The 17,009-nt window shown below is 43.8% G+C and overlaps 1 protein-coding gene across 1 annotated transcript in view; it reads left to right on the forward strand.

Annotated features, from left to right (window-relative positions):
- Positions 1 to 2,379: 2,379 nt before the first annotated feature.
- grin2aa (glutamate receptor, ionotropic, N-methyl D-aspartate 2A, a) overlaps positions 2,380 to 17,009 on the forward strand; it is a 292,852-nt gene continuing 278,222 nt past the window's right edge. The window contains exon 1 of the mRNA XM_079519794.1: positions 2,380 to 2,697. Within this exon, the coding sequence (XP_079375920.1) occupies positions 2,659 to 2,697 (39 nt within the window). The 5' untranslated portion in view covers positions 2,380 to 2,658. The remainder of the gene's footprint in view (positions 2,698 to 17,009) is intronic.

Consider the following 17,009-nt stretch of genomic DNA (forward strand, 5'->3'; position numbering starts at 1 on the left):
AGTTCCCTATTTGAAACCCCATGCAGTTTCCACTACTGTGAGGATTCTTTTCTGAAATCAAATCAGCTGGAATGTTCCTCTTTAGACAGATGGTTTCAGAAGGCATGGCAGCTGGCCGTATATAGTGAAGTGGGTTTTATATTGGATAGTCAGTGTTGGGTATATTACTTTATATTTGGAATATATTTCTTATTACTTATTACCTTAATTTGTCAAGTAATATATTGTATTACATATTACTGTCTGAGCAAGAGTAATATATTAATATTACTATTACATATTACTTTTTTTTAAATGCTCAAATCGAACAATTAAATATTTAGTATAATTATAAATTATACATTACGTAGACCAGTGGCGTATCTACAATAAGGCGAGGCCAAACGGCCGCCTAGCCAAATCCATTTGAAAACACGACTGAGAAAAAAAGAGGACAAACACCAGACCTGAGAACTATTAGTGGGGAGCGGAAATACGTAATTCTTTTACTTCTGCAGTTGTCACATAATGTCACAACCACGGGCAACGAGACAGACAGAAAGTAATACAGAAAGTAATGCAGTAATACAGAAAGATTTTTAGAATATATTAAAAAAAAAATGTTAAGTAATGTATTATATTACAAGTTACCGTATTCCGGTAATATATTACGTAATATATTAAGTTACGTAGTGTTAGTTACCCAACACTGTGGATAGTGAATAGTGAAATGCTAGAGGACCTACTGTATTGGAGGCCACCCAGCAGTGAGAGCCCCTGTCAAGCTGAAGGAGACGGATTGGCTTGAGCTATTTTTGTCGTTGTCCAGTGTTTTATCAAGGTTATCTTATCATTTTGCAATTTTAGGGTCTAAAAACTATAGGGAAAAGACTGTTTCTGTGGTGCAACCACAGTTTTGTGAGTCACACTCACTCACCATATTTGCAAGCTTTTCCATTATTATCTAGGCCAGGGGTTCTCAACGTTTTTGGCCGGGGACCCCCGGAAATGCTTTGGCAATGTCTCGGGACCCCCGCCCCGCCCCTCCCGACCCCCAATATAAATTGACTGCTACAATAACCTTAAACCATTTCGGGCGGGAGCCGGGAACCCCTATTGGTGTTTTAAGCATTGTTATAATTTAGCTATTTAAAAATAGCAGATCTACAAGCTCATAGCGCGCCACCGAGTGGCGCGCTACGAGCTTGTAGGTCTGCTATTTTTTTTAAATCGTGGATTTTTTTTAAAAAAACAATCTTTTTTTTTCTTCTTTTTTTTTGAAAATAATTTGGGGACCCCCTAAAATAATTTGGCGACCCCCCGAGGGGTCTCGACCCACGGGTTGAGAACCCCTGATCTAGGCTACTGTCTATGACCACTTCCTGTCTATGACCATTACCACTGGTGGAAAGGAACTAAGTAGCCTACATTTACCTCAGTGGTTCCCAAACCTTTTCACCCCAAATTGACACTAACTATCCCACGGACCCCCATTTGAAAAGATATGCCAGGGACCCCCATAAGAGAAGATTTTTACGGCTCTATAGCAGTGATTCTCAACCCGTTTAATTTCAAGGACCCCCAGTTTGTTTGCTTGCCGAAACGTTGGTTTATTAAAGTTTCTAGCATCGTAACTACGAGCTGTGCGTCAAAAGACCCCCAGTTTAACATGCATTAGTCTACGGACCCCCATTTAATGGCATTTCTATCTCTGGGACCACAATTTATGTTGTAAAATCAATGTTAATTTAACTCTGAGAGTGTACAAATGGAACCAAATGGACCCGTTAGGGTCCATTTGGTTCCATTTGTACACTCTCAGAGTTACAAACCCATAAGGGTCCATTTGGTTCCAAACTATCATTTAGCTGGGGACCCCCTGGAACTCCCTCAGGTACCCCTGGGGGTCCCCGGACCCCACTTTGGGAACCACTGATTTACATAACTCAAGTGTAGGCCTGTAGGCTATTAAAGTAGCCTACACTTTTTATAGCCTGCTTTACTTTATTTCTGTATTTCCATTATCTTATAGGCCCTTTGTTATGCTTCTACAGGGGCAAATATTGGAATTTGTATTATATATTCCACAATTATTCAATAATATATAGTTTTATGTAGGCTAAAGGCTAGGCCTACTCGTTTTTTATTTGTTTTATTAATACAAAACACTATAGGCCTAACTGATACATGATTATACGTAGGCCTACAGTATTATAGGTTAAACTAAACAACTTTATTCAAATCCCACCATCACCAGCTGCTGCATCATTAAATTGAACCTATACATGCATTAATATAATGCATCCCATCAGACTTCCGAGTGCAGTTGGAGTTTGCCTCACAACGCTGTACGTGACGTGTCTGACCGTTCCTTCTTCCATGGCCCTTAATTGACTGAATTGCTAAAGTTAGCATTAGTTTAGATATGCAGGGGATGATGATAACCCGCATCTTTTAATCTTTTACATTTAAAAAAGAAAAATGTAACCTTTGTAATCAAGTGACGACATTCGGAACACCTGTGTCCGTTCCATTTAGGAAATGTCTAGTGTGAGCCAGGTGGCAGTAACGTTGTGTTTGGAAGTGGACTTTACAGCATTTTATATGAACGTGGACACTGGACAATGTAGGTTGGTTTGCTCCGTCTGTCTATGGAACTCTGTTTGACTGAAGTGACACATGCTGAATTCCGTGCGTGGGCGACGGGCCTTCCTTCAGGTAAATGCGTTTTGATTTTGAATGTATTTATTTAAAACAAAATATAGTCAATGTAGTGACGTGCAATGCCAGATAATGGCCATTAGATGGCAGTGTTTAATAACAGTCAACCTCAAAACATACTGTACCATACACATGCATTTAAATTAAGACACACTATGTTGCTGCTGCTGCTGCAGCACAATAATATAATATTAATAAAGCACCATTCTCTCCCCCTTTTCCATTAATAAGTGCCTTTGAGTTTGTGGGCTATATGCATTCGAGTTGCATCTCTGTGGATGCACCTCAAGTGTGTGTGTGTGTGTGTGTGTGTGTGTGTGTGTGTGTGTGTGTGTGTGTGTGTGTGTGTGTGTGTGTGTGTGTGTGTGTGTGTGTGTGTGTGTGTGTGTGTGTGTGTGTGTGTGTGTGTGTGTGTGTGTGTGTGTGTGTGTGTGTGTGTGTGTGTGTGTGTGTGTGTGTGTGTGTGTGTGTGTGTGCGTGCGTGTGCGCCAATGCATGCATAAGCATGTTTGCTAAAATGCTAATACATCCAGGATGCTGTGTCAGCTTGTGACTATGAGAGATATAATGGTCATGAAGACACATCTCTAATTACCCCCCCTAGTGAGAAACAAACAAGAACCAATAAGCTGTGGAGTCCCATGCAATAACAGTTGTCATTCTGCAATCCATGATCAGTATTTTATTACCTCAGCTAATGCATTTATCTAGCCTATATGTTCCATTTTATAACACACCCATTATATCCAGTCGTTATTTGCCATGGCTTATTGGTGTAATAAAAGGACAGAGAAGTTGAATACCTGTAGCTGTATCAGCCCTTGGGGCTGATAATATTTGTCGGCCCACGGCAGCATGGCTTATATGCGTGTAGCTTGGTCTGGTGCTCAAACTTTGATATGCAGTTGGCCGCATGGACCCCTGGCTCATTTGATAAGGTTTTCTAACTCTGTGGCCCCAATCTACACTGTGAAATCCTAACTCTGAGAGCAGTATACATATCGAACCAAATGGACCCTTGTGGGTCCATTTGTACACTCTCTGAGTTATCAAGGACCAGGGGTGTAGGAGGGGGCGCGCCGTGGAGCGGCATCTCCCCACTTGACTTGTCATTTACTTTCATGGATACGATTACGCATTGCAAACCCTGTTTCTAAATGGGCAACACACGTCTGCATGTTTTATAGTGCCCAACGTGCACGCAAATGCGAGTGCATGTGGGCGTCCCCCCCCCCCCTTCTAAAACTAGCACTACAACACTGTCAAGGACCCCTGGGGTCCTTGACAGTGAGATGTGATGACACAAGAAATGACAAACTGGGAACAAAGGGAGTCTACCAACGCGCCTCAAGCCTAAAGCGGCTGGTCCGGTGCATCACAGGAACAAGGACACTTGATGCAGAAGGAGGAGAGACACTGGAGCAGCACAGACATTTTAAGCCTTTTATTTAGATGCTAGTAATTTATTTAGAGTCGTTTGTATACTAGCACTTAAATAAAAGGCTTAAAATGTCCGTGCTGCTCCAGTGTCCTCTCCTCCTCCTGTTCTCAAACTGGGGTTTGAGAAGTGCGACTGCGTGCTTAACCGTCACCTTGCATGACCCTATTGCAGAAGGAGCTCACCATGGACAAATGTCATATACGTAGCAAGTGGTTTCTGTAATGGTTTTGTACAATTCACAAACTGAGGAATCAGCGGGATCTGCTATTTCTTGTAGACCGTAATGGTAATCTATCTTAAAAAATAAAGATAAAGCGTTGGTCAAAAGGTATACGTGAAGAGCTAATTATTGCTCGGCGTTCGTTGTTGCCAACAGATACGCCAGCCCTCTGTTGAATACATAACATCAGACAATGATGATGAATGCCCAGGGCGTAATACTATCTACTGCATATTCTCACCAGACAGTGGCCTTGTGGTTAGAGTGTCCGCCCTGGAACTGGGAGGTCGGGGTTCGATCCCCGGCCGGGTCATACCAAAGACTGTAAAAATGGGACCCAATGCCTCACTGCTTGGCACTCAGCATCAAAGGGTTGGATTGGGGGTCAAATCTACTAATCAAATGATTCCCGAGCACGGCGCACGCTGCAGCTCACGCTGCAGCTCACCGCTCATTGGCTGCGGCTGACCGCTCCAAGAGATCAGGCACGTGCAGAAGGGGGGGGCTAGGGGGGCTTGAGCACCTGCCCTTTTGCAGAAAGTGCCCTTTCCCCCCCCAGGGAAGGGGCACCCCCCCCACACACACACTCACACACATAAGGGCATGTGTGGGGGGGGGGGGGATGTGATGTGGGGGGCCAATAAGGGCTTGTGTGGGGGGCAAACAAGGGATTATTTGGGGGGCAATTAAGGGCTTATATGGGGGGCTAATAAGGGCTTGTGTGGGGGGGCAATAAGGGCTTGTGTGGGGGGGGCAATAAGGCCTTTGGTGGGGGGCCAATAAGGGCTTGTGTGGGGCGGCAATAAGGGCTTGTGTGGGGGGCCAATAAGGGCTTGTGGTGGGGGGCAAATAAGGGCTTATGTGGGGGAGAGGGGAAAGGCTTATGTGTGGGGCCAATAAGGGCTTGTGTGGGGGGCAAATAAGGGCTTATGTGGGGGAGAGGGGAAAGGCTTATGTGTGGGGCCAATAAGGGCTTGTGTGGGGGGCAAATAAGGGCTTATGTGGGGGGAGGGTAAAGGCTTATGTGTGGGGCCAATAAAAGCTTGTGTGGGGGGAAAATAAGGGTTTATGTGTGGGGGGCCAATAAGGGCTTGTGTGGGGGGCCAATAAGTGCCATTGGCCCTTCAAGACAAGTAATGATAATTCCACTATCATAATGAATTCTCTTTTAATCTGCCATCAGTCAGTTTTAGTTTCAGACTAATGAGAACATATTGCTTATTTTATTGTCCAATGACATGAAATGGGGTGGTCCACAAAAAGACCACCCCAAAAATCGGCTGTGCGCACACGCGCACATGTGCCCTTTTCTGGAATTTGAGCCCCTGCCCCCTCAGTGCTCTCTGCACGGGCCTGCAAGAGATGGGTCAAATGCGGAGAACACATTTCACTGCGGTAACGTGTGTGACAAATCGTATGACTTTGACTTTGACTTTTGGGGAGTATTTTCAAAGAAAAAACGACCAGAATTTGGCTTTGAAGGTAAATTCAAAGCCAAATTCCATCTCAACTCCATTTAGAGACAAAGCTGCAGTGTACAACCCTTTTAACAGGCCTTTTCAAAGGCAAAGAAATAGCGTGTAAGACATGTTTACTTTTGAGCAGTCTTTAAAGGTTCAGTAAGTGATTTGCTATACTTTTGTTAAAATAACATAGCAGTATAGCTCTACTGCTTGTTCAGTAATCCTGTCTCCCTGCAGAAATTATGCATTTGCAGGTCAAGATGCCAACATGTTATCCAATCAGGAGAAGGATCTAATACAGGATACAGAATAAGCGAGTGCAGTTGGACATGATGACACAAAGACATGAGCAGAGTAGACAAAATTGGAAATGGAACACGATAAAACTAAAGCTGATAAATGGGTACTCAGGCTTTTGTGAATATACACACCCATGAAAGTTTTTAAGTTGCTTGATTCCGTATTTAGATATTCAATATTCACTTTATCAGACAAGTAACTTCAAACTACATTTTAACCATGATAGAATCATCGAAAACACAGGTCTCCTAAAACATTGAGGGGCATTTTCTTTCTTTCTTTCTTTCTTTTGTATTTTTTTTATGGATCATTCTTTTTCTTTTCTTTTTTTTCCTTCTTTTAAGGGACTACCATAAATTAAAGACGAGTGTTTTCGACCAATCTAACATGGTTAAAATGAAGTTTGAAGTTACAATGGGTTTGTATAGGAAGGGGGGCTTGTCTGTTAACAGTATACTGAATTGAGCAACTTAAAAACTGTCTGGGGTGTTCACAAAAGCCTGAGTAGATGATAAAAATGACCCAAATTGTTTTTGAAAGTGAAATATCTCTTATACCAAAGAATATCAGCAGTGTTTGCCCTAGCCAGAACCTGATTGTGTGTGGGAAGGTTCACGCATGCATTTGCAGATTCTTTGCGTTTTTTGTGGTCTTTTGCGGTTATAGATACTATAATTTAACTATTTTGCTGCCACCAGATGGTCAGATTACTACTCAATCACTTCCGTTTTCCCGTCTCGCAGACTGAGAGAAAAATAAACGTTAATATTTGAATCGCAATGCCATTTTATAAAGCGATATCTACGAGATATCTCGTATAGTTCGCAGATAACGGGTGTTAATTAAACTACGAGATATCTCGTAGTTGGCAGTCAATTAATGGGTGACTATACTTACCGCAGCTGGTGTGAAGCTACCTTGCTCCTTAATGCTTGGATCCGGTGTACTGCCCGCCTACTCCTTAATGCTCGGATCCGGTGTACTGCCCGCCTACTGTATCGGATCCGGTGTACTGCCCGCCTACTGGGGGGATCCGGTGTACTGCCCGCCTACTGTATCGGCACTCAGCGTTTCCGCTTCCGTTTTAATTTCACACCTAAAGCCAAAACTAGGTCTACTGGATATTACAACGTCCCTGCTCTTCAAATCCTCCCGCATTACATTGTGGAATTTATCCAAAGCCTAGCGAAGTCCATTGTACAGATATTGCAGGTAACGATGTCCCGGTACACTTCTTTCGTTCCACTTTTCCACACTCCAAAGACGCAGTGAAGCATCAATCAATAATATTTTGTTCCGGTTAATATTTCCCCTCTCCTTTTCTTTTGGCATTAACCAGTTCCCTGTGCTTCAACCTTTTAACGTTGACTCGGCAGCAATGTAGGTGGTCGTCATGCTTGGCCATTTAGTAGCTTTTATCGGCAGTGTCAGCTTTGACACTGGACAAATGTTTCGTTGTAGGCTGTTGTCTAGGTACATGTGTGGCAAAGCTTGCACGACAAAGAATGTTGCTCAACAAAACTGACACGGTTGTCCGATGAAATATTGTGTTAGCCGTTAGACTGTTCTAAGCCATCTGAGGGGCATATTGTGTTAGCCGTTAGACTGTTCTAAGCCATCTGAGGGGCATATTGTGTTAGCCGTTAGACTGTTCTAAGCCATCTGAGGGGCATATTGTGTTAGCCGTTAGACTGTTCTAAGCCATCTGAGGGGCATATTGTGTTAGCCGTTAGACTGTTCTAAGCCATCTGAGGGGCATATTGTGTTAGCCGTTAGACTGTTCTAAGCCATCTGAGGGGCAGAGCAGAGGATGCTGTGCTTCATTGCTGTTATGTCTGCATTGTAAGCCACACTGTCCCTTCTCCGTCACACCCTTGCTCTAAGTTTCATCCTCTCCCCCTCCATTCTCTGTTTTGCTCATTTTTCTCTCCCTCCCAAAGCCACCATGTCCCTCTGTCCCTCCCTCTATCTCTCTCTTTCGATCTCACTTAAGCCCAGTCTCTCTATGTCCACCATCCATCACACTTACTTGCTCCTCACTCTCTCTTACTCTATATGCATGTAAACTGTGATTTCTCGTGACCAACTTGCAGTGCAGCGGAACTCTATACTCAGTTTAGCTTATTCGGATGTTACGCGAGAACACCTATATTTGAATGGCATCAAAAACCATCTTTCTGGCCTTGACAGCCGATACATCACACAAAAACGCATGCAACGACGTTAAACAACATTAAACTCACTCGATTTGCCACTCAATTTGCCACTAACTTTATGAATGTGCATACCCTCTGCTTTGAGAATCACTATTATTGTTCACACACGAAAGAAACCAAGGAGTATTTCTTTTAAGAGGGAGCGATCACATTAGACATCCTAAGCATCCTTCCTCAAGGAAAACAGCATCTGAAAGTTTGATGGAATAATGCAGGTTTACATGCGAGTGCTGTTACCACTTTTCCATTACATCTCTGAGCCGTTGGGTTCTTTTTGGTTTCGGCCCCACCCCTCCCCACCTGACTTTGTTGTCGGGGTGCATACTTAGTTTAGACTTCATTGGTTAATAATAATAATAATAATAGCTTGAATTTATATAGCGCCTTTCATGAACCCAAGGACGCTTTACAAAATGTACGAACAAAAATCAAAGACTATATGCCATAAGCCTGAGAAAATAAGTGTCTTTTCAAGGCAGCCTTAAAAGAGTCCAGTGTTGGAGCATGGCGAATCTCTATTGGAAGAGAGTTCCACAGGGTGGGGGCTGCCACACTGAACGCTCTGTCCCCGAAGGTTCGCTTGACTGCCTTGGGGACAGAGAGGAGGTCCATGTTTGTGGACCGCAGGTTCCGTGTCACAGGAGGTTTATGGAGGAGGGCTGAGAGGTACTGTGGAGCTAGGGCATTTTGACATTTGTAGGTGAGAAGTAGGAGTTTATAATTGATACGGAACTTGACAGGAAGCCAGTGCAGTTGCTTGAGGGTGGGGGTGATGTGCTGCCAAGGACATGGGTTAAGGTTAGGTTTAGGTGTGCTGCCCTGTGGGAGGTTAGGTTTAGGGTGAGGGTTTGAGGTAGGTTGTAGTTGTCGGACTAATGACTGGTCTAACCAATGACTAGTCTAAACCAAATACTGTCTAAACTAATTACTGCACCCTTGTTGTCAGCCCTCTATTTGATAGCCTTTACACCAGTAAGACGCCCTAAAGGTGAGAAGCGACCTCGCCCTAAAGGTCGTGTCTCGAGCGTACAGAGTTTGATGAGGTCAGATCAACAGATCTCCATATATGGATGGCCAATACAGAATTCATAACATATAAAGGTGGCAGCGGGGCAGTGTCTTGAGTTTGATGAGGTCAGATCAACATATGGAATTAATTCTGTTTTGGCCATATATGGAGCGTGTCACGAGGACTGACTGACAGGTTTTGCAGGTTTTCATAGTAAACTGCGACCTTTACAGTCGCAATTATTAGATCATTACACACTCTGCAGCCACAATGGGTGCTCAGGCCAGGATTATATATTACATACAAATTAATAGATTAATAAGAATGCATTCTGCTATTTTTGGTGTTTTTGTAAAAGTCGTACTTTTCAAGGTGTTTTGCTCATTTTAGCAAGGTATCTGACGACGAGACTAGCACGAGTGCATTTTCCGGTGTGTGTGTGTGTGTGTGTGTGTGTGTGTGTGTGTGTGTGTGTGTGTGTGTGTGTGTGTGTGTGTGTGTGTGTGTGTGTGTGTGTGTGTGTGTGTGTGTGTGTGTGTGTGTGTGTGTGTGTGTGTGTGTGTGTGTGTGTGTGTGGTATCTCACTGATCATAATCCACCGTAATTGTCCAAAGTTTGCAGTAGTGACCCGTTTTGAAGAAAATGGCACAAGAACATTTTGCACATCGGCCTCATGGTGGCGCTATAGTAGGCCTGGCTTAGCTCCTGTGGTCGGCTAGGACCACCACTGGTTGAAAAGTGCTCTATTAGCTCTGTGGTAGAAATGAAATCGAGTGGGGGAGCACCCGGGTTTGAACCCCGGTAGGACATGGCGGTCATGGATTGTAGCTTTGGGAAGTGATATTTCTCTAATTTGGCACAAGAAAATGTTACCATATGATGTTAGCAGTGATAGTGATTTCCCACATGGTTTGAAAATAAAAAAGGGAACTGACATTGAAAAATGTGTCATTTGGAAGCCAAGGAAGAACCTTTTCACATCGAACTGTTTCAGTGCCACCAGGAGGCAGATCAATACATATCTGTCCAATTTTTCATCTGCCATGTTAATTGGCTCAGATTGGCTTCCAAAGTTTGCAGGACTGGCCCAATTTGAACAAAATGCCACAAATCATAAACGCAGCATCCGACAGTCCCACTAGGACAAGGAAGAAATTCCACCATACATTTTCAAATCGGCCTCAAGGTGGCGCTATAACAGGGCAGGCCACTTCACCTTTTGGCCTGTAACTCTTTGAACTGTAGGGGCAGTATTATGCGTGTCTTAAGTACCAGGTCTTTTGACTTAACTTAAGACCTGGAGGCGTGGTCAATGCCATTTGGCTATTCTGAGTGGCCAAATGGCATTGATCACGCCTCCAGGTCTTAAGTTAAGTAATACGACCTGGTACTTAAGACACGCATAATACTGCCCTATGTCATAAAAAAATATTTTTTTTACCCTGGATTCCTTGGACACAGTTTTTTGCTATTACTCCTACAGATTTTGTCAAACGCACACACGGTACACATTATTTCTGGGGTCATGTCATCAAGATCTATGACTCATGAGTTTGATTTCTCAGAACCCATTCCAAGTGGCTATGACTGACTTCCAAAGTGTACGGGCTGCTAACCCTGATTGGCAGAAACCTGTGTTCCGAGAAGCACACGTTGTTGCTGTATATGTATATGTCCGTAAGGATAAGACTGTAAGGATAAGACTGCGTTCACACGGGCAGATGCAAAGATACAGTCTACCATTCATTTTCAATGGAAACCAGCAACATGAAGATATGATACATCAGACGTTTGTAGCTGCTGCAAAAGATACAAAGCTACAAAGCTACAAAACAGTTGAGCTGGTTTCAGCTAAATGCTTGCATCTTTGTATCTTTTGCATCTGCATATCAGCATAAGGATAAGGGAGAAGGCTATGGAGGCAATGTGACAGAGCGTGAGGTACAGAAAGAAACGGGTGGGCGGAGAGACAAGGAAAGCGAGGAGGGCGAGGTTGTAACAGAATGAGAGTGACAAAAAGAGAGGGTGGTTATGATAGGCATGCAGATTAGATTAGAGGAGATGGATGCATGTATAGAGAGTGCCAGGGCTGGAGCAATGGAAGACATTGCTTTCTATGAGATTATTGTATCCAGAGAATCACAGGAAGCATCTAATGAAACACCCTGGAAATGGAAAAGAGGCCCATTGATCTCCATACATTACGTTTAATTACAGTGGCCGTCCAAGCCACGCCGGTGAGGAAAAGGTGCGTGCGTGCGTGCGTGCGTGCGTGACTGTGTGTGTGTAGTCTTTGGGACTTTGTAGTATTCAAATCCAGCTCTGTGTGTGTGTGTGTGTGTGTGTGTGTGTGTGTGTGTGTGTGTGTGTGTGTGTGTGTGTGTGTGTGTGTGTGTGTGTGTGTGTGTGTGTGTGTGTGTGTGTGTGTGTGTGTGTGTGTGTGTGTGTGTGTGTGTGTGTGTGTGTGTGTGTGTGTGTGTGTGTGTGTGTGTGTGAACTTTTATTTCTGTGTCTTGTCGTTAAGACCCATCCCTTACGGGATTATAAGACACCAACAACATAAATAAACAATATCACGTTCACTTCCCACACAGAAGCTACAAGTATTTGATAAAAACAGAACAGAAATAAACAAAAACATAAAAATAAAATACATCACATAAGTTTTCTTTGTCCGTAGGTCCCAAGCTTTCTCTATATATTCTGCTAATGCAAATATCTGTTCGAAAATCCATCTCAGTCGCTCTGCATCATTCACTTAAACACATCAGATCTATTTTACATCTGTTAAATAACTTTTGACGTAGCTCATGATACAACGAGCAATAGAAAAGAAAATGTGTGTATGTGTGTCCATGCATACAGAGAATGTGGATTACTTGATTTGAGACACAACAATATAGCTTGCCTCACTCTCACTCACTCCCACTCCCTCTCCCTCTCTCATTACACAAACAAACCTCAATTGTTGTTATTTTTACCGATCAAAGACAATAATATACCACACTGGGAATAGAATCTCCCTTGCTCTCTCTCGCTCTCGCTCTCGCTCTCTCTCTCTCTCCTCATCAGTCTATTGTCTTGGTCTCTCTCTCAACTCCTCTCACACTAGATTTAAATGTACATTTAACGATGAATGTCACTGACTGGACAGTGATTAACGTCCACATGTGAGACAAAGAAAATAGATGGATAGATTAACTTTAAATGTTCTGATCAATTGAAAATGGAGGACCCTGATGTAAACACGTCTTGGTGCTTTTATTTCCTGGTTTCATACTCGTAGCGGTTTTTGTATAGACTACACGTACACACACACACACACACACACACACACACACACACACACACACACACACACACACACACACACACACACACACACACACACACACACACACACACACACACACACACACACGTACTACTTTCGTTTGAAATGTATGTGAATGAAATCTTCCATCAGTCCAATCAATAGGGACCACTTTACACCATTTATGTTGAGGTTCTTATAGACTTGGGATCCTTTAGGATTTTACCAGGCGCGTCACCACCATTCACTGTGAGTACGCCGCAACACCCACACTCTCACAAATAGCTGATTTCATCCCCCCCACCACCCGACTTTTTTTGTTGTCTTTTTGCACTTGGACGTCAGCAACAACTCAGCTTCCCCTATATATGAAAGCCTATTGGCCCATTTAAGATTGATGGCAATGGGAATTTTGGCCGGGAATAGGCTAAAAAAAGAAAAAAAAAAGAAATATAACTGTGTGTGTGTGCGTGCGTGTGCGTGTGCGTGTGCGTGTGTGTGTGTGTGTGTGCGTGCGCAGGGCTTGACGCTTAGCATTTTTCCAAGTAGCACGTGTGCTACTAAATTGAAAAATCTAGTAGCACACAAATTATTTTAGGAGCACGATGAAAAGTTAGCAAATAATGTGTTTTTGACTATATACAGCTTTAGTCCCCACACGTCTCAATATTTGCCATTGACAATGAACAGAGAAATCAGGTCAAAATTCAGCTAAATATGAAATACATTAAACATTAAACGCCATTGACATTGAAAGGAAAATTTACGTCATATGTAAACGAGCAAATCAGCTAACCAATCACAGGCAACAGGCATTCTGATTGGCCAGTATGAGATGATTCATGATGATGTATGATGATAAGAGTGCCCCTCACTTCACACAGGTGTGATTTTTCTTTAATAAAGTGATGTGAGGCAGGGGCGGGCAATATGGCAAAATATTATATCACAATATCTTTTCAGAAATGATCACAATATTGATATTCATCTGGATTTTTTGTTGTTTTTGAGTGGTGCAAACCACTCCAACAACTGGCTTTGTACCCGTGTTTGTTCGTACCAAAAAAACGAGCATGGTTACAATGGTCACTGACATTACGTCAGACCACAGCTGATCAGGCTATATAAGACCTTGCACCACTCAGTTCACGAACTGATGGATGGATGGATGGATGGATGGATAGATAATCATCAATTCATTTCATGTTGCTCATGGACAGACAGACAGTCCGTTTGTATCCTGCTGTTCTATCATGTAGGTGTGATATTCAGTGCAGAGGCTACTCGATGGTGAATTAGTATTGTAACATTCTCCTTGGCTTTGACTGCTTCAGTTCAGACAAAACAATTCGTACATATACACCTCGGCGTGGTGGAAGGAGGTGGTGGGGGGGTCTTTGCCTTTTTTCCGTTGCTCGTTATGCAGGCCACTGACTAATATGTATCCAGGGGCAGCCAGGTGACAGGTCGGTCATTCGTATTGCGCTGCGCAGCCTGCGCACACACTTTTGTAAGCGAGTTGCTAAGCCAGGGTTGTTTTGGTTATCAATCAATCCGTCCACTCCATGTGTGTGCGCACGTGCACTCTTTGCGTGCACGGCTGCACGCTGTTTCACCCACGTTTGGTAAAAGTTATATCGAGTGATGTTTGAACATTCCAAACTTTCCAAATAAGTTTAGTATTCAACGTGTCGGTCCAAGCAACTCCTTCTATGCTATCATGCTATCCTGCTGCGTTCGCTCCGCTGCTGACAGGGAAGAGAACTGAGCAGCCAGCAACACAGGGAGGGGCGGTGGGAGCAAAGGGGACAGATCTTCAAATGAACGCTGCATTGAGCCTCGACACGTTGTTAGCTTGTAGATCTGCTCTTTTTGGCGAACGACACCGCCGTACTAAGAAATATAAATTTAGGTATAGAACCGCGACTATAGAATGTGCACTTGCCTTGTCTTTATCACGATTGAATGGTCAAATGCTGTAGTCGCACCGGTGCTACAAATTTAATTTTACAACTCGCACGGTGCTATTTTTAGTAGCATATGCGAGTACCTAGTCGAGCCGTGTGTGTGTGTGTGTGTGTGTGTGTGTGTGTGTGTGTGTGTGTGTGTGTGTGTGTGTGTGTGTGTGTGTGTGTGTGTGTGTGTGTGTGTGTGTGTGTGTGTGTGTGTGTGTGTGTGTGTGTGTGTGTGTGTGTGTGTGTGTGTGTGTGTGTGTGTGTGTGTGTGTGTGTGTGTGTGTGTGTGTGTGTGTGTGTGTGTGTGTGTGTGTGTGTGAAGCCTGTCCCCAAACATTCGGGGGTTCGAACGTTCGCTCGTTAGGGTTGGCACTCGAATCTTAATTAATGGGCTTGAACCATTCGTTTTTTTTTTGTTTTTTTTAACTCAAAAATATATCTCGGCGAGAATGCGATATGCATTGAGTATCAACATGCAAGAGTACTATGTTCATGTTGTGTTTCCATGTTTAGATGTTAATAATAATGGTGTTAAGCACCATTATAAATCCTTCCCGGATGCAATGTCGCCCCCCATAGGATCTATTTATGAATTGCAGCCTGGTTAAAAGCACTCTGAGGTTCGGAGCTCGAAGGTTATTTTTTTAATGAATTAGGAACGAATGGTTCGATGTTCGCTCGAAAATTCCTGCCGAAGTTCGAGTCCTAAGAACAGGGGTGTGCGTGCGTGCGTGCGTGCGTGCGTGCGTGCGTGCGCTGTGTATATACAGTTGATAGCCAGACGGATGATAACGTATATGATCTCAGAATGTGGTATTGGACCCTAACAGTGTACTACTCTATATTGAAGCTCGCCCTACTTTAATAGAACAAAGGATTGGTATAGATGCAAGGCAGCGAAACATGCCTAATCCTTTGTCCAAACGGACATAATCTCAAAAGCAAACGCAAATCCATATAGTCTTGTGCCTGCCTCACATGGTATAGTGCTCCCTTCAGTTTGCTTAAGGATCGAGAAAAATGTGGACATTTCTTTTCCCCTATTTTTTTTAAGGAGGCTATATGATCTGTATAGAAGCCAGTATAGTATTGTGTTAAACCGCCCCTCCGAATGCCCAGTGTGGTTGGTGTGTATTGCTTTTCTGCGATGCTGAAGTAGGACTCTGGCATGCATGCATTATATGTGCCAATAGAGATGTGTGGATGGATGCTGCAATGCACATTAGACCCATGACCCAGGCACGCAGTGAAGGAGAAAGTAGGTCTTCAAAGTGGCCTCTCTCCTCCCTTCTGCTCTCAAACTCTCTCTCGCTCTCTCTCTCTCTCTCTCTCTCCCACACACACATACCGTTGCTAGCTATTTTACTATTTTGCTCAGTCAGCTGTGAGTTGGGGGTTTATTATCCATTGGTGTAAGCTTGCCTATTACTGCATGCCACTGTTTTTTCACTCTCATCTCTTGGTAACTGGCCCTCTCTCCAGAGAGAGAGAGAGAGAGAACGTGTGGAATTTAAAAGTATACTGCATTTGTAGCCTATACGTCATTGAGAGAGCCCCCCTTTGAACGAACAGACCGACAGACAGACAGACAGACAGACAAGAAGGCTGAAGGCTACTCAAGAGTCTGACAGCATGTGCTATAATGTGTTGGAACACTTGGATAGTTGCATTAGAGAATATATCAACATTTTAGGAAACATTCAAGTTTTTGAGTTGATTTTTAGAACGTCTGTCTGTCTGTCTGTCTGTCTGTCTGTCTGTCTGTCTGCATCCCATCCCTCTGTGAGCTCAGATCATGACTGAAGAACCACGTTCACTTCCACTCTCAGCTGACCTTCGCTTTCGGGGAAGTTGAGTGGAAGTGGCGTCTGGCATTTGGCCTGCCCAGCCTGACATTTCCATTATACCACTTGATGATTGACCGACGGTCCGCATTAATAGGCTATAGTGTTTGTTTGCGTACACACACACACACATACATACGGTGTGTTTTAGTTTAAGACTGCGCGTATAGGGATGAGTTCAAATCAATTGAATTCATCCGGAGTCTGACCGCAGGGTCCGGTGTGAGTGAGTGAGTGAGTGAGCGGGGTGGGTCAGGTGGGAGAGTATAGGCGTGCAGGGGGGGGGGGGGGGGTCTTTCAATTTCAAGCCCATATAGCCTCTAATGTGTTAACCTGGCTCCCCCTGCGGTGAACTACTCTCAGCGTCTTGGTATGAATTACTCCTAATATCCCCCTGTCTGCTCCGGTTGCTCAGTCTTTCTCAGCTGCCTGCTGCTGCCCTGCGGAAAAGAGCCCGAATTGGCTTCGTTGGAATAGAAATGCTCAGTCCTGCAGTCCTCACCATGCACACATCTTCACGTCTGGAGAAGAAGCAAAACACACCTTTG

Source organism: Electrona antarctica, assembly GCF_951216825.1.
Source record: "Electrona antarctica genome assembly, chromosome: 14".
Lineage (NCBI taxonomy): Eukaryota > Metazoa > Chordata > Actinopteri > Myctophiformes > Myctophidae > Electrona > Electrona antarctica.